This window comes from Epinephelus moara, chromosome 24 (assembly GCF_006386435.1).
Source record: "Epinephelus moara isolate mb chromosome 24, YSFRI_EMoa_1.0, whole genome shotgun sequence".
NCBI classification, from domain to species: domain Eukaryota; kingdom Metazoa; phylum Chordata; class Actinopteri; order Perciformes; family Serranidae; genus Epinephelus; species Epinephelus moara.
The window spans coordinates 16,202,343-16,216,906 of NC_065529.1; the positions used below are offsets into that span (position 1 = coordinate 16,202,343).

At 42.0% G+C, this 14,564-nt stretch overlaps 1 protein-coding gene across 1 annotated transcript; it reads right to left on the reverse strand.

The window, feature by feature from the left end:
* Positions 1–1,835: 1,835 nt before the first annotated feature.
* Positions 1,836–14,314, reverse strand: lrrn2 (leucine rich repeat neuronal 2). The gene is made up of 2 exons (XM_050038231.1): positions 14,011–14,314; positions 1,836–5,300 (listed from the first exon to the last, which is right to left on the reverse strand). Exon 2 carries the CDS (start codon positions 4,866–4,868, stop codon positions 2,541–2,543), a length of 2,328 nt encoding a protein of 775 aa, XP_049894188.1. The 5' UTR covers positions 4,869–5,300; positions 14,011–14,314; the 3' UTR covers positions 1,836–2,540.
* Positions 14,315–14,564: the final 250 nt, after the last annotated feature.

The following is a 14,564-nucleotide window of genomic DNA, read 5'->3' on the forward strand; positions in this document are numbered from 1 at the left end:
CTGATTCAATAAAGCTCGATAAAAGAGCGTAATCATGGTTTTATTACTCTGAGACAAACGCTGATGTGCCTTTTTACACACAGCCTCACAATTCTTCCCAAAGGTCAATTTAGAGTCTAACTGTTCCAGGATACAATTATCGTAGTCTCATGTGTTCTGAAATCTATGATCATATCCTTTGTCTTGAATATGTTAACCTTCTTGGAGGTCCAAGAAGGGTTCGTCACACCTGGTGACTAATTCATTAATGACTGGGCCACAGCTGGACTCATTGTCGTGTAGCACACTCACAATGACTGAATCATCTGCGATATTATTCTGTTCTTGTGCGTACTTTGGCGCATGCTTGTGTGCAGGATATATAGTAATGGTGAGATAAAAACAGCCTTGGGTTGAGCCAGCAGAAGAACATGATAAATCTGATAGAATGCTGTTCACTTTCACCCTTTGTGTGCTGTTTGTCCAAAAAAAAAAAATCCATCATCCAGCCCACCAGATTGTGACTCAACTCAAAATGCTCTTGCAGCCTCATGGCTAAAATGTGGGGTTGGATAGTATTAAAGGCTTACATCGTCGTCATGCTAGGAAAGGATTTCTTCACTTTCAGTATGGAAAGCAGGAATGAGAACAGTACCTCATCTTACAAATGGGTGTGTGAGTATTGTTTTAAGCAGACTTGGAAAAAAATGTGAGTCTGTCCTTGCACCTGGCTGAATCCTCCGTTCAGTTCCAGGTCTTATCCAGCAGAGGACACACTGTGTCTTGTGTTTACTGAGTAGGTGTCAGATGTGTTGAGCTATTATCATATTTACTCCTACTGTGGAGCAACGGCAGCTGCATACAGATAAGCAGGGATTCAAAGCTGCAGATGAATGAATGAAGAGCTTAATTTAAAGGAAAACTTCACCCCCAAATGATCATTTGTATATCAATTACTCACCCCATGTTACACTGAATATGGAAAGAAAACTTTGTTTTTCTCTCACGCCTCCATGGTGAACAAAGAATCCAAAAACAGCATCCTTGATGAGATTAAGTAATAGGGGTCCGTATTTAACAACAGCAAAACTATATCAAAACATCAATTTATTAACTTCACGCAACTCACACAGTATAATCCAAGTCTCATTTATTCAGTCGTATGTTCAGTACATCCCAGACAGACAGCCCTATCATAACAGGTAACTGAAAGTGAAACTTATCTGTTTTTTTCAAAGCCAGACTCCATTGACAAAAACAGTGGTTTTACCTTGCTCAACACAGGAGCTGCTGATCTACCACTGTCTTAATCTGCAATTTGTTAATGTTATTGTGTGACTTTGGTGAATCACAAGTAACCCGTTAAAACACCAAAGTCACACAATAACACAAACAAACTAATTGATCGAGGCAGTGGTTGACCAGCAGCTCCTGTATTCAGCAAGGTAAAATTACCATTTTTGTCAATGGAGACTGGCTTTGAAGAAAACAGAGAAATTTAACTTTTAGTTCAGTTCCCCGTCAGAGAGGTCTGTCTGTTTGGGAAATCCTGAGCATATGATTGGATAAATGAGACTCTGATTATACTGCATGAGTAATGCATGAGAGAAAAACAATGTTTAGTTAACAAATTCAGATTAACACAGGATGAGAAATTTATATACAAATGGTCATTTGGGGGGTGAAGTGTTCCTTTAAGGTCTCTCATCTGTCATGCTTTGCACCACTGTTACTCATTCATTTCATTCAGTCCAATAATCATTTTATTCTCAACTCAATTTTGTGTCAAGAAAAGACAAATAAACAATAAAATTGTGTAAATTAAAAAGATTTTATTGTATAATAGCTCAAAATAGAATTTAACACAATCACTTTTCGATCACTTTTATGCTGAAAGAGGATTTGGGACGTTAGGCAGGGAATCAGGATGAATATACTGTATGTACTGCAAGATGGACAACCCAGTCCAAGGTACTGAAAGCTAAGCAAGAGGGTTGTTTACATCAATGCAGGAATTTAATTCAGTATCAGTCTCAAGACAGAGTTTCATCTGCTCAGAGAAAAAAATGGTTCAGTCTGTGAAACATGTAGACAGGAAACATGACAAATACCCTGGAGGCCTGAGCCGCTCTCCTCTGCAAATATCTGTCCCTGGATTGAATCACGTTGTCTTCGGTTACAGTCCAGTGGTCATCGGCAGCTCAGGCTCATTTGCTTCTCCTGTGTTCACTCACTGTGCTGCAGGAGTATGATTGTCCACTTTTATTTCCCTGGTTAGGGTTTAGGCATTCTGTACAATACATCTTAACACAGAAACAATGTCAATATATACTTTATACGGTATATAAAATAAATACAAATCTCTTTCTAAACCACTGCTCTGATCTATGACTCCTCTCTTCTACCTGTGATTCACAAAGTGTATATTTGACATTTTGTGTGTGTGTGTGTGTGTGTGTGTGTGTGTACGGGGGGTCAGTGATTTTGTCTGGATTTGAATGTGCACAAACTTCATTATCTCAGCAGTCCTGGTGTAGTAGCAGTTCCTCAATCTGCTTTGGCTAATGTGTGTTGCTCCCGTCTGTCTTTTGATTGATGATCAGAGCTTTAGGACTTTTGATTTCCTGGAGGATGGCACTGTGCTGCTTTTCCGCTCCCTCGCCAGGCTCGTTGTCCCAGCCCTGGCCTGCTAGCAGCAGCAGTATGAGTGCGAGGAGCAACAGTGTGACTGCTGTGGAGGTCAGCTCCGGGCTTAGCTGCAGGCTGGGCTTGGGCTCTGGGACATCCTTCGTCCTGAGTGAAACACACTGAGGCTTTCTGGTCTCTCTTGATCTCCTGCTGGCGTGTTTGGTGCCCTCACTGATCCCTAAATGTAGACACACTCGGTAAAATGTCTCTGCCTGCAGGTGGGTCAGGTTGAAGCTCTGTGTGCCAGCCAGGATGCGTGTGGTGTACGTGGGCGTGTGTGCGTTTGAGTATATGGCTTGCCAGGATAGACGAGTTGAAGGGAGGTTGCGACCGCTCTGCCAGGACAGGATGGCGTAGTGTTGTCCGACCTCCCTCACCTCCAACCTTGCATCCGCTCTGAGATATCCCTTCATATTAGCAGACATTACCCTCTTTCTTTTCTTTTCTCTGCTATGTACACCTACAGTAACACTGCGTGTATCTGCCCCCAGTGCATTCTCAGCTACACAGGTATACAATCCTGCCTCGCTGGGGGTGACCTTGTTCATCTCCAGAGTTCCCTCAGGCAGTAGCCGGTAGTGTTTGGAGGGGTTACAGGGAGTATCATCTTGAGGCTGCCTGGGAGAGATGCTGGAGGCGGAAGTTAGGTTGGATCCCTCAGAGGCTGTCAGGCTGTGGCAGGGAGCAGGAGCCGGTAAACCTTTGGATGCATGTCTCGGCGCAGGACCAAGTCTCAGCCCAGAGGGAGTCACCCAGTACAGTTTAGGCTGTGGATCCGCTAGAGCTCGGCAGTGCAAGACCAGTTTTCCTCCTTCTCTTACCCCAACGTAGGAAGGGAGGGAGCTGGCAGGGATCATGGGGAGGCATGAGGCCGACATCTCCCTGGAGGATACCTCTCTCACCCTGCGAGCTCTCAGCTCTGGAGGTTCAGAGCACAGCGTGGCCTGAGGTTGGATGAAACGCACCGTCCGTGGTGTTTGTTTTTCTGTTTCCGTGTCATCAGTGTGAGGGTGAGAGGCCCCCTCAGCGGCCCAGTGAAACAGGCAGTCACATCGCAGTGGGTTGGAGTGTAAGCTGACCTCCTGAAGACTCGGCAGGGAGAGCATGATGTGCTGGTGCAGTGCGCTCAGAGAGTTGGAGTTGAGCATTAGAGTCTCCAGCCTGCTCAGCTGGAGGAAAGCCTGCGGATGGATGTAGGACAGGCACGGGTTGTTGGTGATTTCAAGCTTCGTGAGCTCTGGAAGGTTCTCCAGGGCCGCCTTTTCAATGGACACCAGCTCCTCCATGTTGTTCAGGCCGAGCTCCTTCAGGTGGACCATGTCTCGGAAGTCTCCTGTCCCGATGAGTTTGATGCGGTTCTTGTTGAGGTCAAGGAACTTTAGTCCTGGCACTCTCATCAGGGCCTGAGTGGGGACCTTTGTCAGCAGGTTATCATAGAAGGAGAGGCTCTCTAGGCCCTCCAACCCTTCCAGTGCTTTTTCAGCCAAGCCTCTCAGACCCATACCACCAAGGACCAGACTCCGTAGGGATTTCAGGGCAAGGAAGCCCCGCTCAGGCAGGGCCTCCACCGGGTTTCCCCCAAGCATGAGAACTTCTAAGCGAGGTAAAGCCCTGAACCACCGAGGGTCAACAGTGGTGAGTCTGTTGTTGTTGATATGCAGACGCAGTAGGGAGTCCAGACCGGTGAATGCTCCAGGTGCTATCGAGTGTAAGTTGTTGTGGCTGAGGAAAAGTTCCTGCAAAGCTGGCAGTGATGAGAAGGAAGCCTCAGGGAGGTGACTGAGATGGTTTTCCTCCAGATGTAGAGACAGTAGTGAAGGCAGGGAGGAGCTTTGAGTTATTGTCCTGACGTGGCTGAAGCGATTCTGGGAAAGGTCAAGGTCGGTGAGGTTGGCGAGTCCGTGCAGGAGCGCGGTGTTAAGCTCGGACAGAAGGTTACTCTGCAAGCGCAGGGTGTGTGTGTTCAGGGGTATGGGTGAGGGCAACTTGGTCAAGAGCAGGTCATTGCAGTCCACAGTGGGAGCTTCATGGTAGACAGAATCAAGGGAGAACCACGGCTTGATCTGACACACACACCGTGCCGGGCAGGAGACGTGCCATGGTAGTGCGTGAGGTAGCGAGCCCACAATGCCGGGCACACATACACCAATGAACACACACAGGAGACACTGCGACTGTAGGAACACTAAAGTCGGCCTCATAATCCTCGCAGGTCAGCTGATTCAGACAAGGTGAGGAAGAGTTTTTTATGAGGATGTGAGATGAATCATTTGGACCAGAAATGTGTGTGAAGCTGTATTGTTGACAGTTTCAAGGTGTGTGTGCAAGCTGTAAAAGGTAGGCCAGATGGTTCAGTGTCATCACTTATAAAAGCTTTTCAGATTAAATAGTGATTATATTGTTAACAACATTCTACAGCAGCGTCAGACACAAGTAAAAACTGAATGTGTATGTTCCCCTTTATAGTGGAGGACTGTTCTGCAAAGAGTGTTTTTCTGTGTGACTTTGATTGCAGTGGTGGAACAGGGACTGCACAAGGCTGTGGCTCAATGACTGCCTTTGTTGTCACACCATCGATTTCACATCCTGGCCACAGGTGGAGGACTCATGGCTCCCAGCGTGGTGGCTCACTGCTGTGTCAGAAACACAAGAAGAGAAAGAGATTCAGAGTGAAACTGAAATGACCTGGAATGAGCTGTCAGATACAGTATGATGAAACAGAATGTGTCACTTAAATACAAACACATTTTTAAGCATTATCCCTCATTAGTTCCCACTCTAAACCAAAGTCTGTGTGAATGTGAAATACAATAGATAGCAAGGTCACATGAAGGTCTTATAGGAGTACGCTCCAAAAATGCTCTGCAGCTGAGACGAGCAAGGGAGAGATGAAGAAGAGAAGATGGATGAGAATAGTTAAAAGGCTGAAAAATAAAAGACACATGCAAAAGGGAATCTCTGTTTTCCAGAGATCTGACTGTAGTAGCGCATGTAGACACGGACAGAGTCGTGACAGATAAAGATAAAAAACAAAAAAAAATGAAAGTAAGAAAATCTGTGAGGAAGAAAGACAAAGAGAGAATAACAATGCTCTGCTGTAATCTCCAGTGTTTCTTTCACCCTACAAGAGAAAAGGTAAATATGCAGGAGTGATGAAATTGTGTTGCACTTAAATATTTCATGTCAGTGCTTCACATTCAGTGTTCAGTGTTGGAACATAGCGTCCCACAAATGTTATTTATTATGTAACAGTTAAAAAGATCCCAAGGATCTTTTATATCAACAGCCTTCAGTACTTAAGGCTATTATGGGAAAGACTGCGTAAATGTAGCTGCTGCTGGAACTAACACACACACACACACACACACACACACACACACACACATACACAGTAGTTACATCAGTATTTACATTTAGAGCATTTGGCAGGCTCTCTTATCTGGAGCATTGTACAACACCGTCATAACATTTGGCAGCAGCGAGAACATTCCAGTAATGAGCTGACAAGTACTGTAAAATCATCCTATGGGGAGAATGTAATGTGTCAGAGTAACTAGTGTCAACTTTAACTGCACAGGCCAAAAGGTAAAATGCTAGTTATTGTATAGTTCGTTATATTAAATAAAAATTACAACAAATTTTTATTTTCTATTACATTAAAATCTGTATTAATTGTTTTTATTTGGCCACTCTGGGGCTGCAAGAAAAGATGTAAGCACTGACATATTATTTTCACAGTTTAGGGGTGGCCAGATCAGGCCACTGCAAATCTTGGGGTGGCACACCAAAACCAAAAGCCACAACTGAATTTAAGGGATTTAATGATGTTGTTGAAGTATGTAGGGCTTGTGACAGCCATGTCAATGTGAGCGTTAAGGAGTGTTATTTAGCCCCTTTCCCAACAAGCTATGTGGTCATCCTTGGTATCAATGGATGCCTGATGTTGTCACAAGATACCACTACCTTGCTTAAAAGATGAGTGCACCGCAGCCTCTTAAAGACAGCAATATCATCCTCAAATTATTTTTGCTTGGAGGCAACAATTATATCAGGGGGGCCATGGCCCCCCCTTGCCACCCCTTTGGGGCACCACTGTAAAGTTCCCATGGTGTTTGCAAACAGTTGCTTATTTACATATCCAGCAGACACAGCGCAACATTAGCATTCATTTTATTGTCCAACTGATGAATGTAGTAAGTCTAATGTTTACTTTCCTTGTAGCGCTTGTCTCCAAAAACCCCTGAGAATATTATCAGGTGTTTTAGCTCCTGTGTTTAATAACTAGTTGCTAGCGTTGCCTGTCTGCTTTTTGGTGCTGGGCAGGTAGTGTTTAGAAGGTTTGTAGGGGTCTTTGCTGAAAACAGAGAAACTACACTGCTAAGAGCAGCAGGGGCATTATAAGTTAAGTTATGCATTATAAAACCAAAACAATGGGCTGAAACAGACTAAAAAGCTCTGTAGATCTGAAGAGAACTGCTAATTATTTACTGGTTTAAAACCACAAGTGGTACCTCTTCAGTTACACTTTGTGTAACTGATTTGGTTACTTTAATAATATAAATTACAACAGCTTTAAGCCTCAAAAGATGAATTAGGACATCCATCTTTAAAAGTATGAATCTGCTGCACTTACAGAGCTGTGGGGAAGCTACAATCAGTAGCCTACCTTAACACCAGTGTGTAGAATCTGATTGTCATCTTTCAAATTATAGTGATTATATACGTCCTGATCTTAGAGACATAGACAGTCCAAGTCAAAATGAATGCTGTTGTGTTTGCCAAAAGTCAGTAATCTACAAATCCATCACAAAAAGGCATGAACTTTGAGAAGAGATCAGATTGAAAACTGTAATTTAAAGTTATAGAGACTGTTTCTTAATTTTTTTATGTATGTCATCACAAGCTTGTGCACAAAGAAGGCTTGTTGATGGGGTGAATTACATTATTAGTGTTGCACTAATGAGCGAGCCCACCCCAAAATCAAAAACATATATTATCCCTTAGCTGTAGTGCTATTTATCAGTCTAGACTGTTTTGGTTTGAGCTTCCGAGTGTGGTAGATATTGGCCATGTCTGCCTTCTCTCAAATATATTGGAACTAGATTGCATCGGCTTGTGGTGCTCAAAGTAAAAAACAATAAATAAATAAATAAATAAATAAATAAAAACATTGAAATAAATTAAAAAACAGCAATGTCTCTTTCCAGATATCATGACCTGGTTACTCAGGATAATCCACAGACCTTGTTGTGAACAGTTTCATAGAGGAACTATTTTCTTTGTACTGAACTACACCCACCGGCTGTATCACCAGCTGTGTTGAAGGAAGTGTGCATCTACTCATGGACAAGAAGCTAATTGAAGTGTGAGATGTAAACATTAATGGTGTCCTCCTCTGCTGAGCTTTAACGTTAGCTAGCTCAGCAGTGCAAGGTGATCTTACAGTATATGCACTGATTCTCACTAGTTATTTAGGTTTACTTGTAACTGAATCGACATTGAGAGGGTAAAAATTTTTTTTTTTTGTTCCATGGTACAAACAAGAGTTATATTATGTGATATGGGTATGATGCATGACAAACACTGACACACACACACACACACACACACACACACACACACACATGCGGAGAAGGCTTACTGCATAGTTGCCATGGAAACAAATCTCACAGCCTCACTCTGTCTCAGTGTTTTGAGATTTACTTACTGACTTACTATGTTTCTGAAGCTGAAAAACTGTATTTCTTCTTTAATCAGTCTCCATTGGTTCTACTAATCAGTCCATTTTCTGTGATGGAGTTCTGTATGTTTATAAAGTTTGCATCAGATGAACTTTTAACCTTTCCTGACACTTGCAAAGTATTTCCATCCTGGCAGCTGGTGTGATAAAACATGACTAACAGGAAGTTCTATGCGACTCTGCAGGCTGTAACGTCTGTTAGCGGGTGAGGAGAAAGTGTGGAGAGATGCTTGCCAAGTTTTTTTCTCAGACAAGATGGAGAAAGAATTGACCCATTCAATTAAGCACACTTATTAAGATGGAGAGAAAAGTGATTAGTAGTAAAACACCATGTAGCTTAATTGTATGAGGAGTGCAAAGTGAGTGACTTTGTGTGTACGAAGTGTAGCATGTTATCCAAGCTCAGAGCTGTAACAGTAAAAACACAGGAGCCGTTCCCACCTCCTGGGGCTCTTCTTACTCCTCTATCAGCCATTCACTTTCATCTCCACTCTCTCATCTTTTCACATGCAACCTGCTTAATAATGGATTCATCATTTAATTTTGATGTCCCTCGTTTTTGTCATTTGCTCTCAAAAGCTCTCTGTGTTTTCGTCGGTTTCAGGAAAGCAGAGCTGAGTGTGGAGTGTGTATACAAAGGGCTGCCTTGTAATTTGAACTATTCAGAAAAGGAGTGTGAAATAAATCTGTGTGAGTCAGCGGCTACTTTCATAACTTTGTCCCTTCCCAGCTTTCCACAATCTTTTCACCCTGGATAAATAGGATGAATATTTTTGCTCGTAGTGGCCATTATTACTCCCCTGACTGTTCTGACTCAGATTTCTTTGAAACTTTAGCATGACTGCTCGGTAGCCCACATATTATCCACAGCAATACTCCAGCCATACAGGGATGAGTAATAATAGCAAAAAGACAAAGCTGCACTGACCTTAATCCAAAACCTGAGTGACTCTCCAGTTGACAGCTGAGGGTGAATATTTTGTTTCTCAAAGTCTTTGTCAGTAGTTGCAGGACCTACTGTATGTTGCATTAGGGAAGTATTGATCTAAATAGAAATAGTGACAGAATAAAATTGAACTGAACTAAAAATCCTACAAGCCCTGAATTTAAGTTTTCATAAGTTTGTTACAGTTTTCGCTTTTGACTCCAGTTCCCAGAAATTTTCTTGGCAAGTGCTCAACTGAAGGGGTCAATAATCAGTCAATCACAATTTAATGTATTGATTTATATGATTATGCACCAACAGCCTGTTCTCATTCCCAGGGCATCAAATACAGCAGCTTGGTCAGTGGTTGTTCGTTTGTGATTCTAACGCAAAAGGCACCCTTTAGCATCTGCATGAGACAGACTGGGCTTTCAACCAACTCCAACATAAACCTATCTGCAGCAATGACATGGTATAAAGACTGAAAAAAAGTCTGGGTAGTATAGGAGGGAGGGAGGTCAGGGCAGTGGATGGGTCAGACAAACACAGGACTTTCACCTGGGAGGCTGGTGTTTGATTTTTTTTTTGTTTTTAACCATGTCACATAGCTAATGTAATGTGACTCATGTCACTCATAGGAGTAGAACATGTACATTTGGCCCCCGAATAAAAACATTTAAGTAGCAGAGGACGTTTATTTTGATAAAATTAAAGAATTTACACCATAAAATTAATGCAGAAACACATTGGTACAAAAAAATTCACCAAAATGCAGGAAATTAAGGGTCCATGTCATTGGTCCGACAGCCCATTGGTCCGACATCCCATTAGTCCGACGGTCCGCGGTGCTGAACGGCTCCCGGCGAGCGTATTTCTGCCTTGATGGTGTGCCGCGACCGGCTCTGGGTCAGCTGGGACAGGCCTGAGGCGAAGCAGGCTCACGGCTTATGTGTTTGTCACTTTCTTTTTCATTTTAACCCACACCATGATCTTTTCCTAACCCTAACCATGTGGTTTTTGTGCCTAAACCTAACCAGACCTTAACCACAGGACATCATGATGATTTCGGAACAACGGGTTTAATATGGTCGGAACAATGGGATGTCGGACCAATGGGCTGCCAGACCAATGGGCGTTTCCCGGAAATTAAATGTTTGATGCTCAAAATGTTCTGGCAGAGGCCCCTTAAATACTCCATTTAATATTTGCCCCCCTCCAGTGTTGAGACGAAACCTATGCCCTTGAACATAGCCTAGTCATTAAGTTGCTTTCATAATTGAATTTACGTAACAAATGTACTTTATTTTTTAAACCCAAACCATGATCTTTTCCGTACACCTAACCAAAAAGTTTTGTTGCCTAAACCTAAATTAGTTTTGGTAACTAAGGCTACATTTCGTGTTAACATAGAAGATAATTTGGAAAAGATAATATGCATGTAATGAGTGGGAAACGACATGCCATTGTTAAGTTGATGTTCAGTGAGAACATGTTAGTTGCAACATTAAAATAAGGCTCATCACCCACTGGTCCATCCATTTTCTTAAGCCTCTTAAAGGAGCACTCCAACGATTTAGCATGCACTCCTTTAACACTGTCAGACTCATGATGGACAGATTTATTTTGAAAGGGAAAAAAATGATGCAGCATAACCATAAATATCATAATCCTTTCTTTGTCAAAACCTGGCACCTACATTACCCACAATGCAACCAAACTGCAGATAGTTAGGTTTTGTACTTCAAGTGTGTTATGCAAGTAGCGGCTAATGTAGCCTTGAGTTGCTATTCTCAAGTGATGAGCAGCAGGCTACAGAGGTCTGGTAAGCTCACTTCTTTTAACTCCACATCTCTACATTTTTTTCAGACTTGTAGTCTTCAGACCAAACCCATGCTCCTTCAAGTGCCTCGCACTTTGATGTGTAAAATCGATTGAGCTCTCCTTCAATCACACACCCAGATCTAAGAGTATCTTATGTAGGTGGTTACCAAGCCTCATGGGGTTACAAAATGGTTTAAATTAAAAAAAGAACAGATTAATTATTTGATTAACTGATTTTTTTTTCCAGATTTTTTTTCTTTTGCTTCGTTCTTTTGATATACTGGATTATTTAAGGGCCTTAAAAATTCTTTAGATGAAACAGTATGAGAAAAAAACACTCATGTCTCAACATTGACTTATTTGTGATGAGGGGTCACAAAGACAAAGAGGTTGGGAACCAGTTGTTGACTCTCTGTTTACACTGACTGCAGCATTAGATAACTGCAGTTACTACATGTGGTACAGTTGCTTCTTACAAAACCTGCACTGAACACTGACAGTCCTAACAAAAACATATCCAAGCTGAGCTGAAGCCCTCACTTGTATTTGAACATTTCTGTGGACTTTAAACAGTCTCCTAAACATCCTATGAAGATGCTGTTCTACTCAGCGTACCAGACTTCTCTGCATCTTTCTGAATTTGACTTTCATACTCATCCTGACCCCAACAGCTGCAGTGAAAGTTCCTGGATCAATACCTACCTAATCTGTCCACATTTCTATTGAACAGTTTTTTTCTTGTTTCTTTTTCTTTTGAAATTCAACATTTCCACATTAGAATGTCTAAAAACAACTCTGTTATATATTTTGTTGAGTTGTGTCTGCCTATTTACATTATACCAAACGTTTCTAACCATGTTCAAATCCAAAGAAATCTTTAACTTTATTTACAATAACGGTGCGTTTCCTTTGGTTGCATTTTAATAGCGTCATACCCCCTTTACTTCCTGTAGCTGCTCTAACTTCCAAAGAAACACAGGAAACACTGAATGATTCACCATCGAAAATCATAGGCTACAGTGTCAGTAATGGTAGTTGCAAATATCAATTTTCTATTGGTGGTCACGGCAGGCTGGTGGCAAGCAGCAGCACTGGGTCTAACTTGTGTAACTGCAGCAACAGAAAGTTTGCTGATTCGGTGGAGCAGTGAGGGATCAGACATCAGGAAGCTGCATTTAGAGGTTTGTATTGAAGGTCTGTGTCACACCCCCACCTCCCTCCTGGTTAGCTGCTACCACAAACATAATCTAATTCAACAAGCGGACATTATTTTTAGTATGGGTGGTCAACTCATCAAATGCTAATGGTAAGTTTGCAAGTTAAAAAAACATTAGTTGTAGCTATTTCTTTACAAAGAAATGACGTCATGTGAATAAACATGACTAAACTCAATATGGATAAAATACGATGTAAATACAACAACTTGTCGGCAACATTATTTCTGCTTGAGTCATGTCAGATAGATTTTCATTGGCAATAGTGGGTATTTAACAATGAAGACAACTCCCATGATCCCATGCTACTTCACAACATTGTCAAAGTCCTTCTTTCGTTATTGTTTTGGTTGAGAGCTAGTGCACATTGTGCAATTTTAACCACATTTTTCTTATTAAACATTATTTTCTGGAATATATAAATAAATCTGTTTCCCTCCCACCCACTCACACAACACCAATGCAGATTTGCTCAACCTCCACTCTACTTACTGTAGACAGCAACCAATTAATTTACCTTTGCAGGATTTTCTTGGCGGTTTGTCATTTGTATGGCCACCTCACTTCACCCGACATTTAACACAAGTTCCTGTTTACATTCACGCCTGTCTGGTACTGGTGTACTAATGATTAGGGGGATGTAACGGACTTAACATTTTGCTACAGGAGAGGAGAACAAGCTAATACAATGATAAAGTGAAGTGGTTGAAAAGCATTATAGCCCCTGCACACACTCACACACACTAACACACAAACCTTTGCTTTCTAGAGAAATAAATGGCAACTTCTTGATTTCTTTTACTGTAAACTGAAGATCTTATTTACCTCCTAAAAGCACTTCTTGCAGTGTAGCTTGTGCTGTGCAATTCTAGGTTTAACTCAGACTTTTAAGTGTGGGATAATTAATTAGATGGTGGTCCCTATCCTCTAATGAGCCACTATCAGGGAGTCAATGGCTTAGAAGTTTTAAGGACCCCTTTGGGATGTGAAAAACACAACAAAAGGAATTAAAAATCTGCTGTATTTCAGAACAGTAACACGAATGCTCCTGCAGAAGTTAAGTCAAACATGCCTCCCCTTCAGCTCCATTTCACTGCTTTTAATAGCTTCGAAAGAGAGTGCCTTAAGATTTACATTTCCAATGGATAAAGGAATACAAATAGGTATGGAGTAGAGATACATGCTTTCATGAAACAGTCCATTGTGTAAGGTTTGTTTGTGCTGTGCAGCTATGACAGAGAGAGACACTGCAACAGGGCGGAATGAAGAGAGAGAAAGAGAGAGGGAGGATTAAGAGAGCAGGAGAGAGAGATGTATGGCAGGGATGGAGGTGCTGCATGCAGATTGTAATAATAATGATAATAATAATAATAATGATCATGTGAAAACAGAGATGCATAGCCCTGCAGATAAATCTATTCCAGCATGCACACACATATATATGATGTCTGACAAAAAAGACCCCCAAGCTTCTCCATTTCCAACACCTGCTACAAACACCTTTGAATCAATACTGCCTTCACTCAGAGAGAATGTGCATGCATCCACAGCTGCATGTCTGTGTGAGTGACTGCATGTCCGTGTGAGTGCTGCAATGACCTGTTTGCTTAGAAAATTCTATCAACACATTTCAGGTTTCTTACCGCGACAGAAGCACCGACTACATCTCTCTCTGTCATTTCTTCCTTCCTTCATTTGCTCAGTCTTTCTTTGCAAACGTGCCAGGATGCTTTTTTCTTTTTCTTTTTTTTTTCTCTTCGTCTCCCTCTCAGTCACACGTTTGTGGATCTCTTAAGATTCCTGAAATATCACTTCCCTAGCTCTCCCTTCTCTGTCACTGGAGCTGAAGAGTAAATTGGCACAGACTGAATCTCTCTCCCTCTCTCTTTCTCCCTCCAGCTAAAATGGAGATGAGGTGTGTTCTGCTGCAGCAGAGCTTCTGTCCCTCTCATCTCTCCTCCTCTCTTTCTATTGCCTGCCTCACTCTCTCCCTCTTACTCTTTTCCCGTTTCACAAGCCGAAGGAAAACCACTTGCGTTAGTTACAGTGTGTTATTTTTCTGGATGAGAAGTTTTTGTTTGGCTTCTGCTGGCATTTTAGGTTTCTGCAGTCACCTGCAGATTACAGACCTGCGTACAATGCCAGGTCAGAGATTACAGAGGTTACAAACAGGCAGGGGGGACACTGTTGGAATAAT